We start from the raw sequence: 25,556 nt of genomic DNA, 5'->3' as shown, positions 1-25,556 counted from the left end.
TTTCAAACTTTTAAATGGGACATACAGCACTTGCTTCTAGTCCTGGAAGTTCCCAAGATATCTGACCTTTAAATCACTACATTATGTTTACAAAACTCTATTGAAAATAACGTTAGAGATTATTAATATAATAAAATAATATACACCAGACCCTTGGTAGAATGCACGTCTATATAGCGTGAATTCGCATATAACGTGGTCGAGGCCATGGATCCCAAATTTAATTACTTTAATTGCAATTCATTTTAACGCGGTCCCCGCATTAATGCGGTACTGCGCATGGATCCCAAATCCTGTGTTCTAGTGAGGGTCTGCTGTATATTAATTATAATTAAAATATATTCGTTATATTTCCTGTCTCTCTCCAGAGCTTATACAGTTGGACTTATGGGAGCAGATCCTCAAGATTTGGATGAACTGAGCACAGGACCTGAAGGGAAGGGGAAGGTGTCACCCACCGTTCCATTCTTCTGATTTTGGGGCTAACCAGATGCCCAAGGCATGTAAACATCCAGAAGAGAGGGCAAGGTGGTGTATGCAGAATAAAGGACGGTGCACTGTGGTATGAAGGTTTTGGGATAACCTGCACAGCTCATTTGTAGAGCTGGGCAAAATTTTTCAACCATTTTTTGTTGTTGAAAAATGCAGTTTCATCACAATCAATATATTTCACAAAAAGAGTTTGATTTCAATGTTTGTTTGTTTTTACTTTTTCAAGGAAAAAAATCAAAATTAAATTAAAATGTTTGTTTTTTGTGGAAAAAAATCAAAATTTTCTACAAAACATTTTGTATGTAATAGTTTTTTTTTCCCAAAAAATGTTTTGTGGATTTACTTTTTGATTTTCCAACCAGCTCTACCCACTTGTTTTCATGAGCACTTGTGAGTCATCCCAAACAGATGCTAATAAAACTTTGATATCATACCACCCCATCATGCATTCTCTTTCTCCTTTTCACTAGATGTGTGTGTATAATATTTCAGTGAGTCATTTTCAAATCTCAGATGTATCTGTAAAGAATAAACCTAATCTTAATTAGACAATAAATCAGTTACTAGCATACTTTACAACTAAGGCCCCAATTTAGGGGCTTACCTTTAAGTATTCCCACTTGAAATCAATGGGATTGCTTATGTGCTTAAAGTTAAATATGTTCACCAGCCTTCACAGAATCAGTTGTCTGTGTGCTAATTTGGAGACTCGAGAGATGAATTCCCAGGATCCAAAAGTTCTGCCTATTTGGGTGCCTGTGACATGAACAGCCTGGGGATGCGAGGACTGACAGTCTATACATGGCTGGGACTACCAGAACAGGTGAACTGGGTCTAGACAGACAAGGTTTGGGGGCAGGGAGTTTGGCACCCAGTGGTAGGAGGATATGTAGCCACTCAGTTGCTCTCTGAAGAAAGGAGAGAAGTTTCGCTAATCTAGGCCTAGTTCCAGAAAGAGACTTAGGCGTAGGGTGACCACATTTTCCCAAAGGTTAAATGGGATACCGCATGGGGCTGGCCCAAGGCCCCCCTCTTCTCCCTGCGTGTGGGACTGGCCCGAGTTCCCTCTGCCACCTACCTGCGCAAGGCTGGCCTGAGGGCACCCCCCCCATGGCCCAAGATACCCTGCTGCCCGCCCAAGTGGGACTGGCCCGGCCCAAGCCGCTCTCTCAAGCCCTCCCTCTTGCACAGGGCTGGCATTGCCACCTGCCTCCTCTCCCTCCCCCTCCCGTACATTCCTCTGCACCCTGTTAGGGGTCACACCCCACTTTTTTGCCAAAACTGTGTATTTGTCCAATTTGCTCTTGTCAACTGATGATCACTTGTTTATATATTTAACACCATTATAAATGCTGGAGGCAAAGCATGGTTTGGGGTGGAGACTTATAGCTTGTGACCCCCTGGGGTGTCCTGACCCCCAGTTTGAGAACCCCTGATCTCGCCCATCCCGTCACTCATGCTGGTGCTGCTGAGGCTGTACTTCTATTTTTTAGTGTGCTAGTTCAATCAGAGTGAGCACAGGTATATCTACTTGAGCTGGAAATTATACCTTCCAGTTCCAGTGTAGATGTACCCTAGGAAAGAGATCCTCAGAAGACAGCAAGCAGAGTCAGGAAGAAACTGCAGAGGAAAGGGGAAAGGCTTATGGCCCAGATGTCCTTAGGTGCCTAACCTTATTGATCTGGGCCTTACATGCCAGACTGATAGGCCAAAAATAGGCATACCCTTCCCCACCTCTTCCACCCCGCCCCGCTCAGGTTTCTCAGCCACGAACCAGCTCCTGGAGTTATGCACCTAAGTCAGATCAGTCACTTAGGGCTTGTCTACACTGGCACTTTACAGCACTGCAACTTTCTCACTCAGGGGCATGAAAAAAAAACCACCCTGGAGCACTGCAAATTTCAGTGCTGTAACATGCCAGTATAGACAGTTCACCAGCCCTGGGAGCCGCGCCCCTTGTGAGGGTGGTTTTTTTTAGAGTGCTGGGAGAGCTCTCTCCCAGTGCTGTGCCGTGACTACACAAGGCATGTTAAAGTGCATGGCAGCACTTTAACATGGCCAGTGAAGACATGCCCTAAGGTAATTCCTCACAAAAAACTAGAGAGAGAAAGAGAGAGATCCCATCCCATTATAGTCAATATAGCACTCACCTGCATTCAAGTCCCTGCTGTGTGTGATTTGAAACAGCGCCTTAAACCCATGATATCTCCCCCATCCCAGGCCCAGTAAACACCCAATAAAATTAATATTAAAGTCATCACAGGGACTCCCATTAATTTCAATAGTGGTTGGATTAATTATTCAGGGCTTGATCCTGGAAACTCTCATGTGAGAAATCCCATTACTTTCAGCAGGACTATTCTCATATGACAGAGTTTGCGAGACTGGATTTTTAAATTGAGGTTATATGCTGCTAAACAATTTTACAAAATGGGTGCATTTCTGGAGCAAGTGAAATGATCCCTTTATACAGGTCCCAGTTCTGCAATCACATTTGCATGGGTGGACCCCCCCAGTCCCCAATTGACTTAAGTGGGGCTCCATGTGGGCAATGGGGACCCCCCACAGGAAGCTCCTTGAAGGATCAGGGCTACAGTTTTTGTGCATCTGGGCTTAGCCTGCAGATCTTTTCTCACACAAGTCGCCTCACTGAAGCCAAGGAGGTATACAGGGTGGAACACTTGGCTGGTGAATGATTTTGAGATCCTTTGTTCTCAAAATTGCTATACAAATGTAGGGTAGTATTATGCTGTTTATTTAATTTTGATTTATAAACTATTGCTTATTTGGATATTGCTGTGGTGTCCATATAAATTAAAACCAAACAAATATAAAATATCTTAAGATACCCCTAAATGACTCATTAAAATTACTGCCCCTTTATCTACCCTACAATGATTGCTAACTCTAGCCTGACTGTTATTAATGAAAAGCCTAATTAAATGCTTGTTTATATTCATAATATACTTGTATTCATAATATTTTTGTCTCTGCTATGTAGGCAATAGTTTGTGTTTCAAAACACTCCAAATATCTGAACTTACACTAAAAAGCATTTTTTCTAAAGTACCTTAAGAAATGTAAAGTACTTTTCTAAAGTAGTTATCTAGGTATTTCAGAAATGAGGGAAACTCCCTCATTTTTACTAACAAGATAAAGACAGATCTATTTAGGCCCTAATCATGGAAACACTTCAACATATACAGAACTTTGTGTGCATAATCCCTTTGACTTTTAAGGAATTATAAAACTATGTAAAGTTATGCACATGCTTCAGTGTTTGAAAGATTTTACATTTTGTAAAAACAAGGTCTTGAAAAAACGTTTATCAATGTTTTTATCATTAAAAAAGTCAATTAAAATAGATTTTAAGTGGATTCAGTCATTCACCTGCAGTGTTCCTAATTTAAGCATTACATCTTTGAAGCAGAGTTTAGAGCTTGAAAGTGGAATTAAGACCAAACTGACTATAAACCAAAATGGAACTAACTTGTCTGTTTTCATTGTCCAAGGTGAATGAAATGTAAAACGTACATTAACCCTGAGAAGTAAATTAGATTATAAAAATGTTCATTTGAAATTGCGCAGACATTTACAAAAGCGGTAAAAAAATACGAGCGTCAGCTGAAAGGAATTATTTCCGATAACTTCCTCGGGGTGAACTGTGTTTCACTGAGTCATTTCAGAACACCAGTTTTTGTTTTGTCACCCATTCCTGTTTCCCCAGTTGAACAATGCTGCATGATCATAAAATATAAATCTAAACGTTAAGGGGGGGGGGGAGGAAAAGAAAATCTCGTTAATTAGCATACTCCAGAACTGAGTAGCCCTGTTAAATCTCACCCTGCATGCGGGCTCACATCAATGCTTCTGGGAACTCATGAGTATCACAAAGAATATTTACATGCCATTCGTCCCGCTGTGTGCTCGTTTTAATCTGTTCTTTGAGTTCTGTGCATAATCTTCCGCTCTAGAAATATTGTAACAAGCCCCATGTGCTCTGAGAAGCGGAGATCTCGCTGTTTGCAGTACCAGAGAAAGCCCCATTAAGAATGTCCTTTTTCAGAGACTGAAAGGGGGAGGGGGAAGAGGAGAACATCCCTCTCCGGCTCCATTTCCCAGTCGATTGCAGAAAGAATGTGGGAGGGCTAGAAAAGTTTTGAGTGAGCCACTTCCTCGTCCAGCCCAGCTGGGAGACAGAAAGGGGGAATGTCAGATGGGGGGGGGGGGGGAGTGCAGCAACAACTTCCCAGCAGCAAAATGGCCTTTTAAACCCTTGACAACAGGAGGCGAATTCCTCCCCCTGGCAGCAGCGGAAGCGATGAGTGTTCAGAGGGGAGGTGACTGACTCTCTCTCTCTCTCCCCAGAGCAGGAGGCGAGCTTCACCGGGAGTCCTGCCTGCGCATCTCGCTCCACCCTGCCCGGGACTTGCCCCCGCTCCGAACTCCCGCATTTTCAGCGCGGGGTGCGCGGCAGGCGGAGCGAGAAAGCAGCCGCCTGCGGAGCGCAGAGAGAGAGAGAGAGAGAGAGGCGGGGGGCGGGAGGCGGGAGGGACCCCGCCGGGCGCTGCTGAGTGCTGGGGCGCGCAGCCCTGCCATGTCCCCGGGGAAGCCGGAGTCGGGCTAAGTGGCTGCGCCCGCAGCGGGGAGAGCTCTTCAGGACCATGAAGCAGCCAGGGCAGCTCTTCCTCCGCCTGCTGCTCCTGCTCTGCCTCGCCAAGGTAAGGCGCCCTGGGAGAGCCGGGGACGGGCTGGAGGGCGCCCCTGCCAAATCCCCCGCCGCATGCAACCGGCCCCTCTCTCCCCCTGGGCGCTGTAGTCTGTCCCCGGCGTCCCGCCATGCAGCCTGCCCCAGGGCCCTCCTCCCCGCGCCTGGAACCTGTCCTCTTCTCGCCTTTCCCCCTCCCCAGCCACCTGTCAGTGGGGCGGGCTCCCGGGCTCGCTCAGGAGCGCGCGCGCGCTCGGTGGTCTCTGGCGGTGCCGCGCTCGGGGTCCAGTGGAAAGCCGTTCCGCCGGCGCCGGGCTGGGCGACCGGCCATGTGGCCGCAGCGGGCAGAGGCGGGAGGGGCAATGCGGGGCTCTCGGGGCTCGCACTCCGGCGGGGGCCTGGGTCGGGACAGTAGGGGGTGGGGGCTGTCGCGTTGCCACCCGGGCCCGGCGGGGTGGGGTGGGTGAAGCTGCAGAGCCAGGCAGGTGCGCTGCTAGGTCATGGGGGCGGCGGCAGGGAGGCTGGGTGTGTCTGGGGGGCCAAGTGTGCTGGACTTGTTTCCTGGACACTGACAGCGAAGGGACTATAGTTCCTCTTAAGGCCAAGGCCCTGAAAAATGACCAGTGATCTGGATTTATTTTTATGTTTCTGTTGAGGTGCTCCACTTCTGAAATACCTTAAAGGAGCCTGGCCTGCAGAGGCCAGGTACTCAGCACTTACTGAAAATCAGGCCTCCCTAGGGTGTTTCAGGTTGGGCACCTGAACACCAAAGGACCCCAAATCACTAGTTACCAATTTTGACAATCTTGGCCTGAAGATGAACTTTAGCTCATTCAGTGGGAACAACTACAGCCCAGTGAGCTTGTGAAGTACACAGACCAAGTCCAGTTGTTAGCTTCCTGTCAGCGGCGAATCTGAAACTTTTCAAGTCTTGAACCAGACCAGGAAGGGGTTTGATTCTCTGCTTGCTTAGACAAGTTTCACACTTGGGAGTAAATCCACTTAAATCAACAAATTAAAGCAGGACAAGAGCGAGAATCCAGCCTGCAGTTCAGTTTCCAGCTATGGGAGACCTGATATTATAAAAAAAAGACATGGTGTAGCTATTTATTTCTTGCAAACTTGCATTTCTTTTAAGAATACTCTTCCTATGGTTTACCATTGTGTTGTGACCAGTTTGGTAAAGGCTTATCACAGTCCATCAACATTAAACTGTTCATATCTCAGACATTAGAGAGATACAAATCACCAGCCCTGTTATCTCCTTTCAGAAGTTGGGAATTTTTAGGGAAATGGCCCACTTCTGTGGGGATTAAGCAGCTCTGGAGTGTTGGATCCCAGAAAAATGAAAAGGCCTCTACCCATACTGTTTGTATATCCCTCTGAAATCCCTTCCAATCATTACCCAATATTTGTTGAAAAAATAATGTAGAGATCTAAGACTAATTTAGAGATGGGATCCAAGTATATCCCTTCCTAGATCTGAATACTCCTGAATATGGTAAAAGCTTGTATTTTTTGAGACTTGGGCAAGGGCTGTCTTTGGTCACCACCTTGCAATCTGACATTGCTGTGCTGCACCGGGATCTGCCTGCACCATGCCCCATTGATTTCAGTGGGGCTCTACACTAGCATAGGGATCTGCTTGTGCTGATCATCTTTCAGGGTCTGGGCCTTAACTTATGACCAGTGTTTTAACTTACGACCAAAAGAAAAGGAGTACTTGTGGCACCTTAGAGACTAACAAATTTATTTGAGCATAAGCTTTTGTGAGCTACAGCTCACTTCATCGAATGCTGTAGCTCATGAAAGCTTATGCTCAAATAAATTGGTTAGTCTCTAAGGTGCCACAAGTACTCCTTTTCTTTTTGCGAATACAGACTCACACGGCTGCTACTCTGAAACTTATGACCAGTGTTTTAATAAAAATCTCTCCTTAAATCATGACACCTTCCTAATTATGCTCTGATATACCTTCTCCGTTTCTTTCTGTCTTTCTTTCTTTAAAGACCCATTGCATGCAGAGTAATAAATTTGTATAACTTCATTTCATTTGTGACTTATTTTTGACACTTCTGTGAATGTCAAGAATTATGCTAGAATGTTTTAAGTTAGTAACCTTAATTTCTTAATTGATGTTCTTGATCTTTTTGTAGTGTTTAAAAGCCAGTTCTTTTCAGGAAGAGGAGACAAAGCCAGTGACGTTCATACTTGAATAAAAACTATAGCGGAGACCTGTCTTTGCTGAGGGCCTGATTCTGCAAACTCTTGCTCACATGAGTCGTCCTACCTCACTTGATTTCAACAGGGCTACTCGCATGAGTAAAGATAATTTTTGTGATCTGGCTGTTACGTTTGTACAACCCGATTGACTGCAATGGGGAAACCATTTTTAAACTTACTAAGTTATAGCAAAGACCATATTTGTGAGAATTAACCACTTTAAAATTACACTAAATATTTGACATTAGGGATTTGACAACATAGACTCAGTTTTCCAAAGTGGGGGCTATGACAGCATATTCCAACCCTGCATTTGGATGGCTGCATTGTCACTTAGGTGCATAAATGCCCTTTAAAATACACCTAGCAACCTGATCCTATAGCTTTACCAAACACAGAAATCGCACTGAAGTTATATCAGTAGGTTAGCTATAGGATTGTGATGTAATTGTTGATTTGAGTTTCCAAGTAAAGGATTGGGATGTCTTGCTAGGGGCACAGTATTTGAAATTTGGGCTCGCTATGTAACATAATTGGGTACATTTAATACCCGGTGTAAATCGTTGAAGTCAATACTGTTATAGCGGGGATGAATTTGGACCATTTTTGCATTGCATTGCATTGCACGAATATAATAGCCATTGTTAACCATTATGGTTGAGTCTTGTTTAATATCTTTGGCCTAATAAACTGCATTATGTATTAACTGTTTGCTAAATTTCAGTTTTGAAACTGGAGTTGTTATAAGTCAACTTAATTTACACTTCAAATTAAAAACAGTTTAAAAATAAGAGTTTAATAAAAATATATAGCAAATTGCTCTATAGCAAAGATTTAAAGTGAAGCTGATTTAGGGCTCAGTTAAACTTTAAAAAAAAATAAGAAAAATAAAAGGCTTTCTCTGCTACATTAAATATTCTATTTCTGGGGTGAATTGTTCATCTTGAAGTTTGATCAGCTCTTAAACCAACTCTTATTAGGTAGGTTTCAGAGTAGCAGCCGTGTTAGTCTGTATTCGCAAAAAGAAAAGGAGTACTTGTGGCACCTTAGAGACTAACAAATGTATTTGAGCATAAGCTTTCGTGAGCTACAGCTCACTTCATCGATGAAGCTCACGAAAGCTTATGCTCAAATAAATTTGAAAGTCTCTAAGGTGCCACAAGTACTCCTTTTCTTCTTCTTAGGTAGATAGGCATAGGGAATGCTTAACTGTGGAGACTAAAAATTGATGCCTTATGGGATGTATTTTGGAGTGATCTGTTGCTGTAAAATATTTTGTTTGTTTGTTTTTTAAATCTGTGAAGTTACACTTGGGTATCCCTACCCCCCAAAGCAGGTGATTGTTTATGTCATTGAATAGAGCAGAACTGCAGATGCTGGGATAAGTTCTTTCATTCTTGTTCTTAACCCCAATAAATGTTAAATGGTAGTCCTTCTGAATGTTCTAAACAATGAGCAGAGAACATTGATTCCTTCTATAATACTTCGCAAATTCTTTATTTTAAATATGACAGAAAATCAGAGAATGGTTTCCTCTTCACCGCAAATAACGATGCATATGCTGCATGTTCTGAAGGCCTCTTACAGTCGCGCACACACACACACACACACAAATCCTCTTCTGCATCTTTGAGATCACAATGCAGGCTCACAGTGTGGATATACAGTCTGTGCAAACAGCATTGCTATTAATAGTACTTCCTTAACTCTGCTAGGTACAGGCACCCATGATCTAGAATTTTCATGCCATGTAAATTTTTTGGTTGGAATTACTAAGTAAGAGAAAGTGAGAGAGAGAATGCTAATGAATAAAATCTTGTTTGGTTGTTTATCATATAAGGCTGGATTTTACTAACCCATGTAATTTTAATTTGTACACTTCCTTCTAGAATTGCAGTGTACTAAGGGGGAGCGTTTCCACATCTGCTATGGGATGAAGGTTAGAAATTGTGGGTTTGAGTTCTAGTGACCTTAAAACCCGCCACTGGTTTAATTAAATGCTTTACCTGTGGGAGTAGAATGCTGTTAAAATAAATTAATCTGTGATTCCAAAATTGTGGTGTAGGAACAACTGGTGGTCTGCAGAGACCTAGTTGGTCAGATGCTGCTGGTTCTTTCCCTTGGTGTTCAGGTCCTTAATTGCAACCAAGGCCATGTCTACACTAGAACTTATGTCGACAAAACTTTTGTTACTCAGGGTGTGAAACACCCCCCCCCCCCCGAACGACATAAATTTTGCTGGCATAAGTGGTAGTGTGCACAGGACTAGGTCGGTGGGAGACGCTTTCTTGCCAGCATAGCTACTGCCGTTCGCTGAGCTGGTTTTATGATGTCAACAGGAGAGAGCTCTATGATGTCAACAGGCATAACGCGGCTACACGAGCACTCTTACAGCTGTGCCACTGTAAGCTTGTAAGTGTAGACATGGCCTAAGAGCTTGAACACCTCTAAAGGTAACTGGAAATGAGGAGGAGCCAGCCTAGCTGCCTCTACAAAGGAGGGACCACTGTTCTGAGGAGAGTAAACAAGAGCTCCGCTCAAGGAGTGGGCAGTCCTCCTTCAGCAGGAGAGGATTGTGCAGGAGAGAAGGGCTTAGGGAATCAGGGAAGAAGATAACCTAGCATGCCCAGATCAGAAGGGGCCAAAATGTGTAGGGGGAAATGGAGGATCTGACATCTAGGAAATGTGTGCAGAAGGAGAGGAACAGAACAGATGTCCACCCATCAGTTCTGCTAATCTAGAAGCCTATACCAAGGCTCTTCACTAAGCATAGATAGATCCAGTTTTCTGCATATCCATTCAGGCACACTTGGACTGCCATGCCTATGTACTAGAGAGTGCATGGTCAGGGCTTTAGACGTTCCTCCAAGACTCTTTGGTATTCACAATAAGGTGGGGAAGAGGAGTGTGGCCCATATCTCAAATCACATTAACAAGGCCCACCTTGGGAGGAAAAAAAAGTGGCCACTAGATGGGATACCTTGCATCTTCCCTAAACAACATAAAGCAAACACTTGCTACCCACTGATGTACCTTGTACATACATGTTCTGTGTTGGCCTTTTCTGTTTTACTTCTGTCTCTTTTTTCTTTGACACCTCCTCCCCTCCCCCCACCACATGCATGCTATTTTTTTTTGTCATGCAAAGCTATTTCAAAACTGAAATAATTAAGAAAAAATTCTAGCATGACTTAAATTAGTTCCCAACACTTGCATAGATATGCACATGGGCTGTGTGGTGTGAAAGAGTATGTATGCATGGCACTATTTTAGGCCTTAGGAAAGATGCATTCTTTTTTAAACATGTTTTTTGTTTGGCCACTCAAAAGAGCTAATTTTGTTGTTGTTGTTGCTTGGTTTTGTGGTACGTGGGAGCATGTCATCTGCAAAAACATAAAATTGTTCTGCGTATTCTTTGCATAATATTGGCCTGGGATTTGGTCATGTGAAGAGTAATGAGAAAAAGGAAACAGTTTTGCCTGATCAGGCTATTGAAGCTGCAAAGGTTCTGATTCTGAGCCTCCAGCTAACTAGGAAGGAAACACTTGAAGGCAGGATCTTGAGCTGCATTATGAATTAAATTCCATTTGCTGCAGCATTGCAAGTAGATACTGTATGTCCATATTGCCTGGTCAAAGGCTTTCTCTGTATTCAGAGAAGGTCAAGACGTTTTCACATTATGAGTGTATATATTTCAAATCTCTTAGGTTATCTCAGCCTTCTCTCCCTAAACATGGCCCAGAGTGAAGGAGGCAGGTGACTAGCCATTTTCTTGGTCAGGATTTTATAATCTGTGTCAAAAAGGCAGATGAGTCTGTATGAGACTTACTCTGGGATTGATTCCTTGCTCCTTTTGGCAATATTGCGATAGTTGTTGTCTGTCAGTTTGAAGAGTTATATTGAAGGTGGCCTTAGTGTGAGTGTTCCGTGTAGGGGGTTATTTATCCAAAGCAAGTTTTGAAGACATTCAGCCCCATATTTACTCATTAGGGCCTGTGGCTGTGTGTATTCTTGAGGGCCTTAGTGGAGTCTATTAGTTCCTCTTCTTCCCCTGGCTCTGAGATTTGTTGCTCATGTGCAGTAAAATGAGTCGATTTGGAAGTTGTGAGAAAACTCCGGGGATTCCTCCTACTTATGTAAAGGTTTTCTGTTCCGTGAGATAATTTTTTCTTAAAGTACGACAAACTCATTGCTCTCCTTGGCATCAGGGAGCTTCTGCTGCTCTTCCTTGCACTGGCTTCTTTTGAAATAGGAAGAACTGGTGTTTTGGGGGTTCCAGATCTGCTGGTGAGTGGCCTAATCTCCCAGTGAAAATAGAGGAAGCCCCTCAGCGTTTGCAACATTTAAAATTAGATTGGTGGTAACGCTAGCCCATATAGAAAGGGGAACAATCCTGCACTGGCAAGGGGCTTGGGTTAGCTGACATGATCCATCTTTGAGACCAGTCTGTAGCTTCTATGGATACTTAGGCTACGTTTATGCTACGGACTTTACAGTGGTATGGCTATCTCACTGCTCCTGTGTAGACACTCTATGCCAGCGGGAGAGAGCTCTCCCGTCAGCATAATTAAACCACCCCCGACGAGCGACGGCAGCTATGTTGGCAGGAGAGTGTCTGCCACAGGCATAGCGCTGTCCACACCGGCACTTTGGTTGGTGAAACGTATGTCGGTCAGTGGTGTGGTTTTTTTCCACAGCCCTGACTGACAAAAGTTTTGCCGACAAAAGTGCTAGTGTTGACAAAGCCTTAGATGATTCCGCAGCTCTGTGTGTCTGTGAGAGAGAGAAAGAGACGGAGAGAATGAAGGTCATGATGTTAGTAGTTGCATTACAGCAGGAAGAGTAGCTTGCATGAACCATTGAGAAAAATGGACTCAAAACCCCACCAATGATTCTGTTACCATATCAGGCATACCCTGCCTTAAACACTCAAAACTGGTTCTGAAACCTGGTGTTTTCAGAATAATTGTGTCTTTGGCTGACAGTAAATTTCCATATGCATAATTATACCTTATTAATGTAAAAGCTGAACTGGAGTTGAACACTTGAGTGTGGAGGGGTGGGAGGCTTCTGTGATTACACTTGATTGCATTCTTTGGTGCTGCAGGAGTCTTTTAGACCTACAAAATGCTTCAGAATGGAACGAGAGGTAAGATAACTGAACTTCTCTAAATGTCTAAGGACTCTTTTGTTTAATTGTGTTTTTCCCGTGACAACAGACACAGGAATTCTAATATCTTACTAACACTGGTGAGCATGTACAAGTCTCAAAATTGCCTTTTAAATCTCATTGTAGTTCAAGGAATTATTGAAAACACAAGATTTTCCTCTGTGTAAAACACTCTTTCTTGGTCACACAGTGTTTTGCTGGTCCCCTCGCAGGATTAGCGACTTTTTGTAATCCTTGACACAGTTTGCATGCTTTCATAAAAAGCAGTCAGTGCCAATTAAAACTTGGTTTGTTTCTGTGCATAGTTCTGCTCTCTCTCTCACATATGAGTATTTGCAATTTTGTCATTCATGGATTTTTTTTTTTTAAAAGAAAATATTCTTTCCAAGACAAACAAGATAAGCATATCGGTGTGCGAATTTATTGGCTTTCATGTTACTGTTGAAGGGTAAACTTCTAATGCATTGCACTGCATGTTAGCCGTGAGTTTCCGACTTTAAGAGAAGTTGCACAAATATGACCATACAGTGCACTGAAATCTCATCCCTGAGTCTTTATAAAGTGATATTTCCCTCAAAGCTTTAAAATTGCATAAAGAGAAACAGTGACTGGGAAAGATCAGTCTCTTGTAACTTCTTGTTGGGGGAGGGGTGAGGAGTGCAAATAAACTGTACAATGCAGTTTTGTGCACCTGTGTTTGAGAGAGGAAGCCAGAGGCACCTATCTGAGGTCTAAATCTGGCCTTTTTTAGATTGGTGGGATTCTGATTGTAATGCTGTGGTATAGAAATCTGAATAGAAACCCCTCCCCCCCCATCTTTTGACATGACGTAAAGGGAAACTTAAAGTCAGCAGCATGAAAATCTGAATTCTTCTAAATGACACATTTCTTAAAAATTGTTAAAAGATTCCTGACAATGTAATTAGAGCTGATTGAAAAGTTCTGAATTTTCAAAATTTCAGTGAAAATGTTCTGTAGGAAGTTTTCATGCAAATTTTTTTCAGCTTGTTTAAACCAGCTTAGAGCAGTCAGTGTTTTTTGAAAATTTTAAATTTTGCCCCAAAACTTAGGTTTTGAAGACTTTTCACAAAACAATGTGTTTTTTCAGTTAGCTGTATTATTAATATTAAGATGAATGGCCTAACAATGAAAATGGCTTGGATATTTTATAATTAACCAATTACAGATTACATGTCTAAGTACAAACTGGGTTAATAATTGAAACAGGCATATATATGTTTGATGGTGTTTCCAGAGCTGTTAGATAGCTTTTTGTGATGAGTCGTGGTTAAGTGCAGTAAAAATTTTAAATGCCCCCTTGTTGAGAGATGGGGCTGTTAAATCTGGGATTGGATCTGTACGTCTTGTACTCTTCATAACAATGCAGTACTTGTAGTGATGCATGTTAGGTAACCATTAAAGCCTCACCAATGCTTGTCAGTTTGTTTATTTATTTATTTATTTATTTTATTTTTGAAGTAAACCTACAGGGCAAAGGAGTTATCAAGTATTTCCACTTGGAAATCTCCCGCAGATACCTCAAAACAAAGGAGCTGAGAGGCAACAACAACGAAAACATGTTGACCATTTTTATATTGACCCTTCTGAATATAATGTCTTTTTTTTCACTCACGCAATCACAGATTTCCATATTAGAAAACCTGAAGCAATTTCATATTTAAGGTGAAACATCTGAACTCACTTGGTCCTCCAATTTCATGGCACAATGTGTCACTATCTTAATGTCACCCATCTCTTTCTTCCAATTCTAATTGTGTCTAGGTATTGGCTGGTAGTGGTTAACCCAAACTATAAACTGCTTTTTGAAATATAATTCTATTGGTTTGATGCAAAATTCTGTAACTATGAGTCTTTTTTTTCCCCTGGGTCTTTCTTTGATCCCCTCCTGAGAGCTCAGAGAAGGCTCACCTCCACAGAAGACTGCTCTTGTAGTCAAAGAGCAAAGATACAGTTCTCTCTGCTGTCCATCAAGACAACTCCATAACTATTACGAGGGTGTGGGACAAGCGCCTACTGGCAGTGCCATGAATGGGGAATTTTGCTATTGACTTCAGTGACAACAAGATCAGGCCCCAATTAAAAGAACAAGTGATAGATTTTAAAAAATTCAATAAATGGGACTTTAAAAATGTTGATCTTAATTAAAAAAAGCAATTCATGCATTAAACTTCATTTTGCAGTCATTTAGTTGACTGAAAAAAAGCTAGTAATTCACACTATAAGCAAACTGTGAAACAAAATACACACACACACACACACACACATCTATATTATAGTTGGCAAAGTACTGACACCAATTTGAGACTTTGTATGCTAAGCGTTAGCCAGCAGCAAATATTTGCAGGTTAATATAAGTTCTGGAACTACCCTAAATGGTGCTAATTTCCCAGCACTACAACGTAGAGCCCACAGTGTGTGGTTTAACTGGTATTTAGCTATTGTCTTTGAATCAATCTACGTATTTTGTATGCATCTGTTGAACTATTTCCTGGTTTCAGAGTAGACGTACATGGTGCACCAGAAGTTAACAGAAGACGAGCTCTGATAAGTATTTATTGTTTTGGAGTACAATAGTATTGTAAAGAGTATTCGGTCCACTTCTCCGCCCCCCAAATGATTATGGCCTGGTAAGAATAATTCCCTTTACAATTATAAAATTTAACAAACCTCCTCTACACAGTAAAAATGAAACTGTTTTGCTCTAGATTTGCAAAAGGCTGATCTGTCTATAAACTCCATTTCCTTCTCTAAAGCTCCTACAATGTATCCTTTTTGGCTCAGCAGAAGTGACTGTAAATCACCCAATATCACAAACAATTCTGGGCAATTGCCAAAGCAAACCCTACTCCATACAAGTGAACAAATTCTGTGGACTTGCCCTACTAATGTGAGGTTGAAGGTCACTTGTGCTAAGAGGGGCTCAGTCTTCCTCTTAAAAGTATACAAACACCAAAAACTCTAACCTCTATGTGTATGTAGATGGAGCAATCAGCACTGCATATGAGCAATCAAAATCATACTTTTGGGCAAATCTAAATCAGTTCAAGTACACACACCCACTTGCACAAACCTCATTCTTTTCAGTCTCTGTTTGGGTCAATCTGTACATCATGTGAGTTACAGTAAGAAGCACCAATCAAAGTGTGCCAAAGATTTATTGTTGGAGCACACCCCTGATACATCCTTGCCTACCTTCATTGCCGCTTTCAGAGCTGGTCCCAGCAGCATGCTTCTTACTGCTCAATCGTGAATGAAAATGGACAGATTCCAATATGAAACAAAAAGAGATAAAAGGGGGTGGGGGGGGGCGGAGACGAGATGTCTTGTGTGCCAAGTATCATTTCCAGCTGTTGCTGTGGGTTCTGTTTGTTTCCTTTGCCCCCAGGACTTCGCATCATCAACTGAGATGATCTCTGAAGTAACCTGTTAATCTGAGACTTTCGTCAGGTTGACTATCTGGCCCCAGTAATACAGAATCCTGTGGGAGAGGTAGGAGGCATTGTGCTCCCTAACTTAGCTTCCCTGATAGCAAAGACTTCTTTTTTTGACACCAGGAAAGACCTTTTAAGGCTGTCTCCTCTCCTCAAATTGGAAGTTTTGCTGCTCTGCCTTCCAACGCAGCTAAAGGAACCATCTGAATCCCAGTTTGGCACATGAGGTTCCTAGTAACAACTCTGAAGAGGTTTAGGAGTAGCAGTGGGCAAGAGCTCTGTCTCTCCCACTGTAGAAACCCTGCTGGGAAAAACAAAGTTATTATCCTGAAGCTAAAGAAGTGGTAGAGGGACTAGACACTTCTAGGCAGTTTCTTAGTTATGCAAAACCATTGCCACGCTTCTCTAATTAGACTGCTAAGAAGAGAATCTGTTGATCTGATGTCTCTTCTTTTGTCAGATTGCTATACTTCTTAATAACTCCTGGGCAGGCCCTGATCCCAACTTCACACTGTTAGCTCATGTGGCTAACACGTACAAACTCCCATGCACGGGGGTAAGCTACATAAGCTCCCAAGTCAACTCTCTGGTCCTTGTCTCCTGAAGTCAACTCAGGTTTCAAATTGTACACATAGCCAGGCAAAAGGAGCATGGCTTTGTGGTGGTGGTGTTACCTTCATCCTTCCTCCCTCCTTCACTTCCTCCTCTGGTGTGCTGCAACCAGCATGTTTAGTGACCTTTACACTGTAAGCATTTGGGGCAACTATTACAAATTGGCATCGTACCTAGCACAATATGACCCCGATCTGATTGGAGTCCCTGGGCACTGCTGTAATTCTTTTTCAGTTTCCTGCTGATTTTTAGGAAGTTAACATAAAAGTTGATGATGCGTTATATCCACAAATATTTCCTTCTGAGCATCAACAGGGTCATAAATGACAGCTGGAGACAAAACCTTCTCTGCAACTACTTCCTCCTTTTTTATGAATAAAGTATTCCTTCTTTCTGGTCATGAATAGGTTGTAAATCAGACAAAAGCTGGGTTGTCTTTTCGTTTCTGAGTGAATTGATTAATTCTTGTCCCATTTATGTATAGCAAAGGTCTTCCTTACAACAGGCACAGATGAAAGATTGTTTCTCATACTGTAAGGGGAAATTCACCTCTGGGCAGAAGATAAGCCTGAAGTTGGGATCCACTTAAGTTTTTTTTTCTTTAAATGGCTTAAGTGTGACTTAAGTGGTGCACAGGCCTTGGGCTGCACAGCAGTAAATTTCTCCCTACCACCTGGCCCCTGATCTTGCAATGCATTAAGTCTCAGTTACTTCAAGTGGACTTGGTAGTGGTGCTGCCTGCATACAAACCATTACAGGATCAGAGCCTAAGAGAGCACACTATAGCCTTGAACCTGCAAAGGGCCCTTATGCCTGCATAGATCTCTTTGAAAGATCAAGGTCAAAAATACGTCCTATTATATTGACGTAGGATGTTGGGAAAATCAGCATGCTAATAAAAATGACTGCATTTAAATTGATATTATCGAGCTGTTTAGGCCCCACGTTGTACATATCCCTACAGGTTATTATTCATTAAAACAAACCTGTTTGTAATCTTATGTTAACAAATGCTTAGTGTCTGTGTGTGGTTTTAACACTAACCTCTTCATAAGTCCCACATACAGATAACGCTGCTTGTGGGCAATCTGTGGTTCATATGCACTTGCACAGCTGAGTGTGAAGGATGTAAAATAAAAATAGCAAATCTGGGGATGTTACCCTCCACACTTTAGAAATGAAAAGATCAATATGAGAAATGTGTAGGGGTGTAATTCAGAAGGATTTGGAGAATAAACAGTTTTAAAGGTTTGTTAAATCTGGGGCTTAGACTCTTTCCTGCCTGCATTCTTAAGAAACTGAAATGTAAGTAGAGTCTTCCAAACCCAAGAGCCCTCAAAAGGAAATGGGGTGGAGCTAGGGAGAATGCGCAAAGAGCCAGATATGTGCAACCTTTATAAATTTGCAACATACGGGAGCTGCTGAAGCAGAGCTCGTGTGCACATTGTTTCATTACTGTAAGGTAAAATTAAACTGTATTAATCTGTGAAATAAAAATTTAATCAATCCCCTTGCTTCTTGATGAGATCTTGTAAGAACATGGGGCCACTCACTGAAATTAATGGAAGGCAAGTGTAAAGCTATTTCTGTAAGGTCCTGATCCAAAGCCATTTAAGTCAATGGGAGTCTTTCCATTGACCTCAGTTGGTACTGGACCAGGCCCTAATTGAAGATAGTGATGTTAACATGTAAACTCTCTCCTCTAGGTTATGGAATGTTCCAATTCTCTTCCACCCCTCCCCCACACTTCTTTTTATGACTGGCAACAGTGATATGGACCAATGCCCCTAATTTGAGAACTATTTAAAGCCAGTAAAAGGAAATACTAATTCATCCAGTTTGCAGTCATTCGGTGGAGTTTGCTCTTGCATGAGATCATCAATTTGGATACTGTAGCTGGCTTTAAAAAAGGTTGGCTAATGTAGATTTATGACCAATGACCTTTGTAGTTTATATATGTGAAGATAAGTGTAATAAATGTCACACTTTAGAGGGCGTCAGCTGATCATCACAGTCCAGGAAGAAATATGACTCCACTGTCCATGTTCCGCACTACACACTAGAAAGGGTGCATTTTCCTCTTGCTCTAAAACGGGAGCTGGCCACTGCAGAAGAGGGCCAATGGTAATTGATTATACTATGTTTCGCTAATATGAAACAATACTACTTATTGTAGCATCCGGAACCCCAAGTGAGGTGCCTACAATTCTATATTACTATTACACATACAAAAGGATGGTAAAAGAACATTACTAAGGTTGCAAAGTCAAGAACTTCAAAGGTTAGGAAATGCCAGAATTAATATTCCATGTGTAACATTTCATTTTGCTCCCTTGAACTAATGCATTATGATATTGTCTTTAATTATATGATCACATACTATTTTTTTCCATAAGACCCCTGCCTCTTTCAGTGCACAGAATGGATCGTGCTCACTTAATGAGCAGCTATTATATATTTTGTTTTAGCCTCACTGTTCAATGTGTGGCTCCAGGCCTTATTTATATTGCAAACTATTCTGCTCTGAAGGCAAAATTATTAATTTTCTCATTGGCTTTTCTATGACACTTACCGCTATAGTATCTGAGTGCTTCACAAATATTATCTTCACAAAATTCTTGTGAAGTAAGTGATAGTATTTTCTCCATGTCACAGATTAGGAAGTGAGACACAGAGATATTAAGGCCAAAAGTATCCACTAATTTTGGGTGCTCAATATGAGAAACCTATGACATGATTTTTTGCAGAATAATTTGAACATGTGAAGCACAATATAATGCTAAGCACAGTTCCTATTTACTTCAGTTGCAGCTGAGAATGCTCAGCACTCATGCAAATCAGACCCCAGGGTTTTAAGTTGGAAAGTGAGGAACACACAGTTAGTGACCACCAATGAAAAATTTGGTTTACCCCTGGGGGAATTCTGTGCCACTGTGCAAGCATGGAATTAATGTCCCCCACAGTCTCCCTCCCCCAGCAGAATATTTGATTCTGACCTGGAGGCGAATGGAAGCCGTGAGATGGGTCACACTGCAATTAAACCCTTTGCCCACCAGGGGCTGATGAGGCGCAACCAGCCATGGAGACATGTGCAGATATGCCTGGCTGAATGGGGTGTGCGGGACAGGGGCAAATGTGTCTGAATGGGAGAGCCAAGGGGTCAGCCAGGGTCTGCATGGGGTAGGTTCCCCAAATCCATAACAATTCCCCGGCAAAAAAACAAACCCTATTCCATACTTCTCCCATCCACACCCAACAACCCTCCAGGTTCACTCCCAGGCTCTTTCTGAGCAATTACTTCCCTCTTCCTTAGCTTCTCCATTACCCCGGACTCTGCCAAGCCTTTGCACTGCTTCTGAGCGGTGTGGGAAATACATTTCTGTACTGTAGTTTAAATGAATTATTACTGAAAGTTCTGTATTAATAAGCTTAGTAAGGAATTTATTTGTCAAAAAAAATTTCCTGAATCTTTTTTGTTGTCTGTATTGTTACAGACATACTTGCTGACAGGTATTTCGAAATAAATTACCAAAATAATTGAAACTGATGTGATTATATTGTGTATGTATCAGAGGGATAGCCGTGTTAGTCTGTATCCACAAAAACAATGAGGAGTCCGGTAGTACTTTAAAGACTAACAGGTTTATTTGAGTAAAAAACTCATTTCTTCAGATGCATGGAGGTTTCAGGGTTTTTTTACCCACAAAAACTTATGCCCAAATAAATCTGTTAGTCTTTAAGATGCCACCAGACTCCTCCTTGTTTTTGATTATATTGTGTTATTTTGACAAAATTATGCATATTATTGTGTGCAGAATTTTTAGTTTTTTTGGCATCCTATAGGAACTCTGGGGCAGGGATGGAATCCAGTTAGAGAGAGAAGTATTCAGCTGCCTTAACCTGAAATTTCTCTTCTTGAAATTTCCTGCATCATTTACTACATACCTTCTAGCTTCTGAACAAATGAAGCAGGGGTCCTAGAGACAACCGCCTCCTCCTCTACACAACTCGAATACGCTCCCACATTTGGATGGATTTTAACTGGCCAAAAGCACATCTCTGACACAAAAGCCATCCCCCTGGTAAATTTCAAGTTCTTGCTCCAAAGCATGGAGGCATTTGACCTATTCAAAGAAAAGATGTCCGTATTAAAAATTCTGGCAAAAACATTTTCCCTTAGCTGTGTTCTCAGAAACAGCTGAACCGTTTTGGCTGATATTTAAAAATAATAATAATAATAATATTCAGTCAGAGGCAGACACACAGCATGAAAAATTTCAGCCCAGACAGCTAGTTTGACAAAGTTCTAAGCAATTGAAAACAGGATCTTATAATAGGAAGTATCAGGCAACTTTAATAATAAGTGGTGCTTAATAAAGTTGGGTGATGTTAATGGGTTAGAAACTTCAGTGACTTCCCTCACCAGGTCACCCCATGCAACCTCTCCTCCTGCTTCTGTATCTGTCCCTGCCACTGTTCTTCCTCCACAATAAGCTTCTCTGTGAAGATGCCATATTTGGGTGTTCTCAATTTAGACCAGTGAACCCGCAGCAGCGCTCTGTGGAAATCTCTAGTGCTCTGAAGAGAGGAAACCTCGCAGCACACAACTGTAATGGAGCAGTGACAAGACCCAGTACAGAGTTGCTGGCACACTTCTAGAAATGAAACCTTTTCTCCCTCATTCATTATGTGCTTAGGGTTGGAGAGAAGGATCTGAGAGTATCCCCAGAAGGAATCTAAATGGGGAAAAGGAGCCTTAGTGGGAAGTCAAGAAAAAAGGAAGAGGCCTTTTTGTGAGTGGGAATCATAGAATCCTTTGGCTTGGATGGTTCCTAGTCTAGCACATCGCCTTGCACCATTGCAGGATTGACTCCATTATTCATAACCCGTAATGACCATTGGATGTCAAATCTAGCTTTTAATAGCAGTTGAAGTAGATTTCACATATTCACTTACCAGCTTGTTCCATTGCTTAGCTATGCTTCCCCATCCCATTTAACCTAAATATTTCCTGTTGCAGTTTTAAAACATACCTATTCAATACAAATCCTTTTTTAATATATGGGTTCACAGTTATCCTTCCATCAGTCTACCTTTCTCCAGACTGAAGATGTCCAGTGTTCTTAAACCTTTTCCAGGGCTTTATATTTTATGTTTCTGTCCTGTGAATTTTTCTCCAATTTATCTGTATTTTTAATTAAAAAAAAAAAGTGTCTGAAAGTACTGAACATAGTACTCCAACTGATGTCTAACCAGTGTGAAGTGGTGTGGAATAATTACTTTACTTGCTTTACATGGTGCTCTTATTGATAGAACCCAATATAGCAAATGCCTGTTTTGCAACAGCATCTTACTGTTGACTCCTTCAATTCATCATCCTTTTTAACTCCTAGATACTTGCCTGTAGAACCAATGTCTGGGTCAGTATTCTTCCATTGTGTGTTTCTATACTTGGCTATTCTTTTAATATTTGTGCTTATTGAGGTGCACAATTATTTATTTTTTTAAATCAGCAAATTTCTTTAATAATCTCAGTGTTGTATTTTTCTTTTAGCTCTGAATTTAACTAAACACACTCTATTTCCCCCTTCCAAGTTAGTGTTCAGAGATAGTGAGTGAGGTGGAACAAATACCTGAGTAGTTTAATGAAAATATTTGACTTAGAACTCGGTCTTGTAGGATATCACTCAGTATTTCTTCCACCTTGCTGCTGAATTCTTTGTAATTAATGCGTTCATTTTTAAGTATATTTGTCATATAAATGTTTTTTTTTTCTAATCTGCATTTCTCTATTTTCCTGATGAGAATGTAAAGTGGAACCATAGCTAGTTCTTTTATAAAATTGAGAGATACTATGTCACAGGAACATAGGAATTTCCCTATGAGATAAAACCTAGGTCCATCTAATCCAGTATACTGTCTCTGACAGTTGCTAGTATCAAATGTGACCTGTTGTATTTTAATTCTTCCATTAAATTTGTTATCCTGTTTTATAAAAAAAGTAATAATTTGGAATGTTTTTATTTCTACTGGATGTTGTCTAATGTTTGTTTTCCTCTTACGTGTTCTCAAATGGACTGCTTTTATTCAGTCAAATTAGCATGTTCTCATTAAACTTACTGGGCTCTGATGATTGAGTTTCCTTCTCTTCCCTTTTTAAAACCAGGCAGGTTGTTTTCTCTTTTTGTGTGTGTGTGTAAATGAAATCTCACAAGGGAGGACTTCAGATTATCCTTCCTTTATAGCCAACCTTTTACTGTTCTCTGACTCAGTGATGTCACTGTCCAGTTTTATGACTTCATAGCTGATTCCATGGTGATGAACAGTGTTGTTTGTGATAAATAAATCATGCAAGAGGAGGGAACTGTTTGTTAAATATTACTTCTATAGCACCTTCTGTCAGAGTATCTTAAAGTCCATTATAAAGAGTAATTTATTAAGCCTCACAACCTATGCCTCTAATTTAGGTGGTATCACCTCTATTTTATAGATATGGAAGATGAGGCACAAGGAGGTTAGGTGACTCTGTGAATTAATGGCAAAATAGAACCCAGATCTTCTGAATCCCAGTCCTGTGTGCTAATGTTTAGAGGACATTCCTCTTCCATGTAGTTCAAGGAGAAAACTTGTGTTGAATATATATGAGTAAGCATGGTCAACTGTCTTGATGCCAAGAGAGTAAAGAATTATTTTAGCACCACTAGCCAAGGCACATAGTGATATATGCTTGCCTGAATGTAGAGCAGGAGAACAGAAATGAGTTTTGTGTCCAAAATAATTTGTTTTAGTACTTGGCTTGTATTTGTTTAGCATCAAGTATTGTTTGAAAGAGGAATATTTTTGTTAAAGGAAAAGGAACTGTGCATTGAGATAAGCAGCAAGAGAATAAAATATGACATGTATTTGGCTTAAAATATGCCTGTCAAAACTTAATGTATTTCTGGGGGTAGTCTTTTCTTCTTTTATTAATATTATCAACAGGTTTTTTGTTTGCTTTTGTTAGGTCTACAGGAAAACAAAAAATATTATTAAATTAGTTGTTCCTGAAATACTAATTGAAAAGCATTGTTATATAAACCCTTTGTGTTTTAAGAGAAGCATACCATAGTCACGGAGACTAAGCTCAGAAGTTGTTTTAAGAAGCTACCAGACTGAAATGACCAATGTTTGTGTTATGTTGCATGTAAGGGGTTTCTTCAGCTAGGTAGAGAAGCAACATGTTGTTGCTTTCAGTCTTGAGCTCCTCTTGGCTCAATGGTTGGTGGTAAGCAGTCCTCCTTAACTGAGTTGCTCTGTTAATTCGGAGCACTCCCTCTTTTAAAACCAGCGCTCTTTAAATCTCATCTCAGGGTCAGATTAAGGCATGGGCACAATAGGCCCCTAGCTCCTGGCATCATATGACAACATCAGAATCTGTTTTAATTAAAAAAATTCTAACCCTCATGGTTATTCCAAAGGTTATCTTGAAAACTCAACCTGAATGGAATTGATTCAGTTGTGCCTGCCTGAGTCTGCACACAGCCTTCAGCAGAGGGAAAAGCAGGATTCATAGATTCCGAGGTTAGAAGGGAGCCACTGTGATCATCTAGTCTGTATAACACAGGCCATAGAGCTTCCCCAAATAATTCCTAGAGCATTTCTTTTAGAAAAACATCCAGTCTGGATTTAAAAATTGCCAGTCATGGAGAACCCACCATGGTAAATTGTTCCACTGGTTCATTAAAAACTCACTGTTCAAAATGTATGCCTTGGTTCTAGAAACCATGAGAGCCAAGTAGGAAGCCACCAGCCCCACCCTGACCACAAGAGCAGACCAGGTCTGTTGTCTCCATCCCCTGTTTTGCAGCTACTTAGGGTGCAGAGAGAAGAGGGCACTGCATCGGTTCATTCTCTGTTTGGGAGGTGTCTGCACAGGGGCCACCTGTGGGGTGTGCCCAACGTCCCAGACTACCTTAATCTAGAATCATAGAATATCAGGGTTGGAAGGGACCTCAGGAGGTCATCTAGTCCAACCCCCTGCTCAAAAGCAGGACCAATCCCCAATTAAATCATCCCAGCCAGGGCTTTGTCAAGCCTGACCTTAAAAACTTCTAAGGAAGGAGATTCCACCACCTCCCTAGGCAACACATTCCAGTGTTTCACCACCCTCCTAGTGAAAAAGTTTTTCCTAATATCCAACCTAAACCTCTCCCACTGCAACTTGAGACCATTACTCCTTGTCCTGTCCTCTTCTACCACTGAGAATAGTCTAGAACCATCCTCTCTGGAACCACCTCTCAGGTAGTTGAAAGTAGCTATCAAATCCCCCCTCATTCTTCTCTTCTGCAGACTAAACAATCCCAGTTCCCTCAGCCTCTCCTCATAAGTCATGTGCTCCAGACCCCTAACCATTTTTGTTGCCCTTCGCTGGACTCTCTCCAATTTATCCACATCCTTCTTGTAGTGTGGGGCCCAAAACTGGACACAGTACTCCAGATGAGGCCTCACCAATGTTGAATAGAGGGGGACGATCATGTCCCTCGATCTGCTCGCTATGCCCCTACTTATACATCCCAAAATGCCATTGGCCTTCTTGGCAACAAGGGCACACTGTTGACTCATATCCAGCTTCTCGTCCACTGTCACCCCTAGGTCCTTTTCCACAGAACTGCTGCCTAGCCATTCGGTCCCTAGTCTGTAGCTGTGCATTGGGTTCTTCCGTCCTAAGTGCAGGACCCTGCACTTATCCTTATTGAACCTCATCAGATTCCTTTTGGCCCAATCCTCCAATTTGTCTAGGTCCCTCTGTATCCTATCCCTGTCCTCCAGCGTATCTACCACTCCTCCCAGTTTAGTATCATCCGCAAATTTGCTGAGAGTGCAATCCACACCATCCTCCAGATCATTTATGAAGATATTG

General features: G+C 41.6%; 1 protein-coding gene across 1 annotated transcript in view; it reads left to right on the top strand.

Moving 5' to 3' along the window:
- The first annotated feature begins 4,806 nt into the window (after nt 1-4,806).
- PTPRJ (protein tyrosine phosphatase receptor type J) overlaps nt 4,807-25,556 on the top strand; it is a 137,382-nt gene continuing 116,632 nt past the window's right edge. The window contains exon 1 of the mRNA XM_084630226.1: nt 4,807-5,213. Coding sequence (XP_084486352.1) covers nt 5,157-5,213 — 57 coding nt within the window. The 5' untranslated portion in view covers nt 4,807-5,156. The remainder of the gene's footprint in view (nt 5,214-25,556) is intronic.

The sequence above is a fragment of the Lepidochelys olivacea genome (assembly GCF_965140295.1).
Source record: "Lepidochelys olivacea isolate rLepOli2 genome assembly, chromosome: 6".
Classification (NCBI taxonomy): Eukaryota; Metazoa; Chordata; order Testudines; family Cheloniidae; genus Lepidochelys; species Lepidochelys olivacea.
Note: the sequence above shows the minus strand (reverse complement) of the source record. Positions and strands in the feature narration are given on the sequence as shown.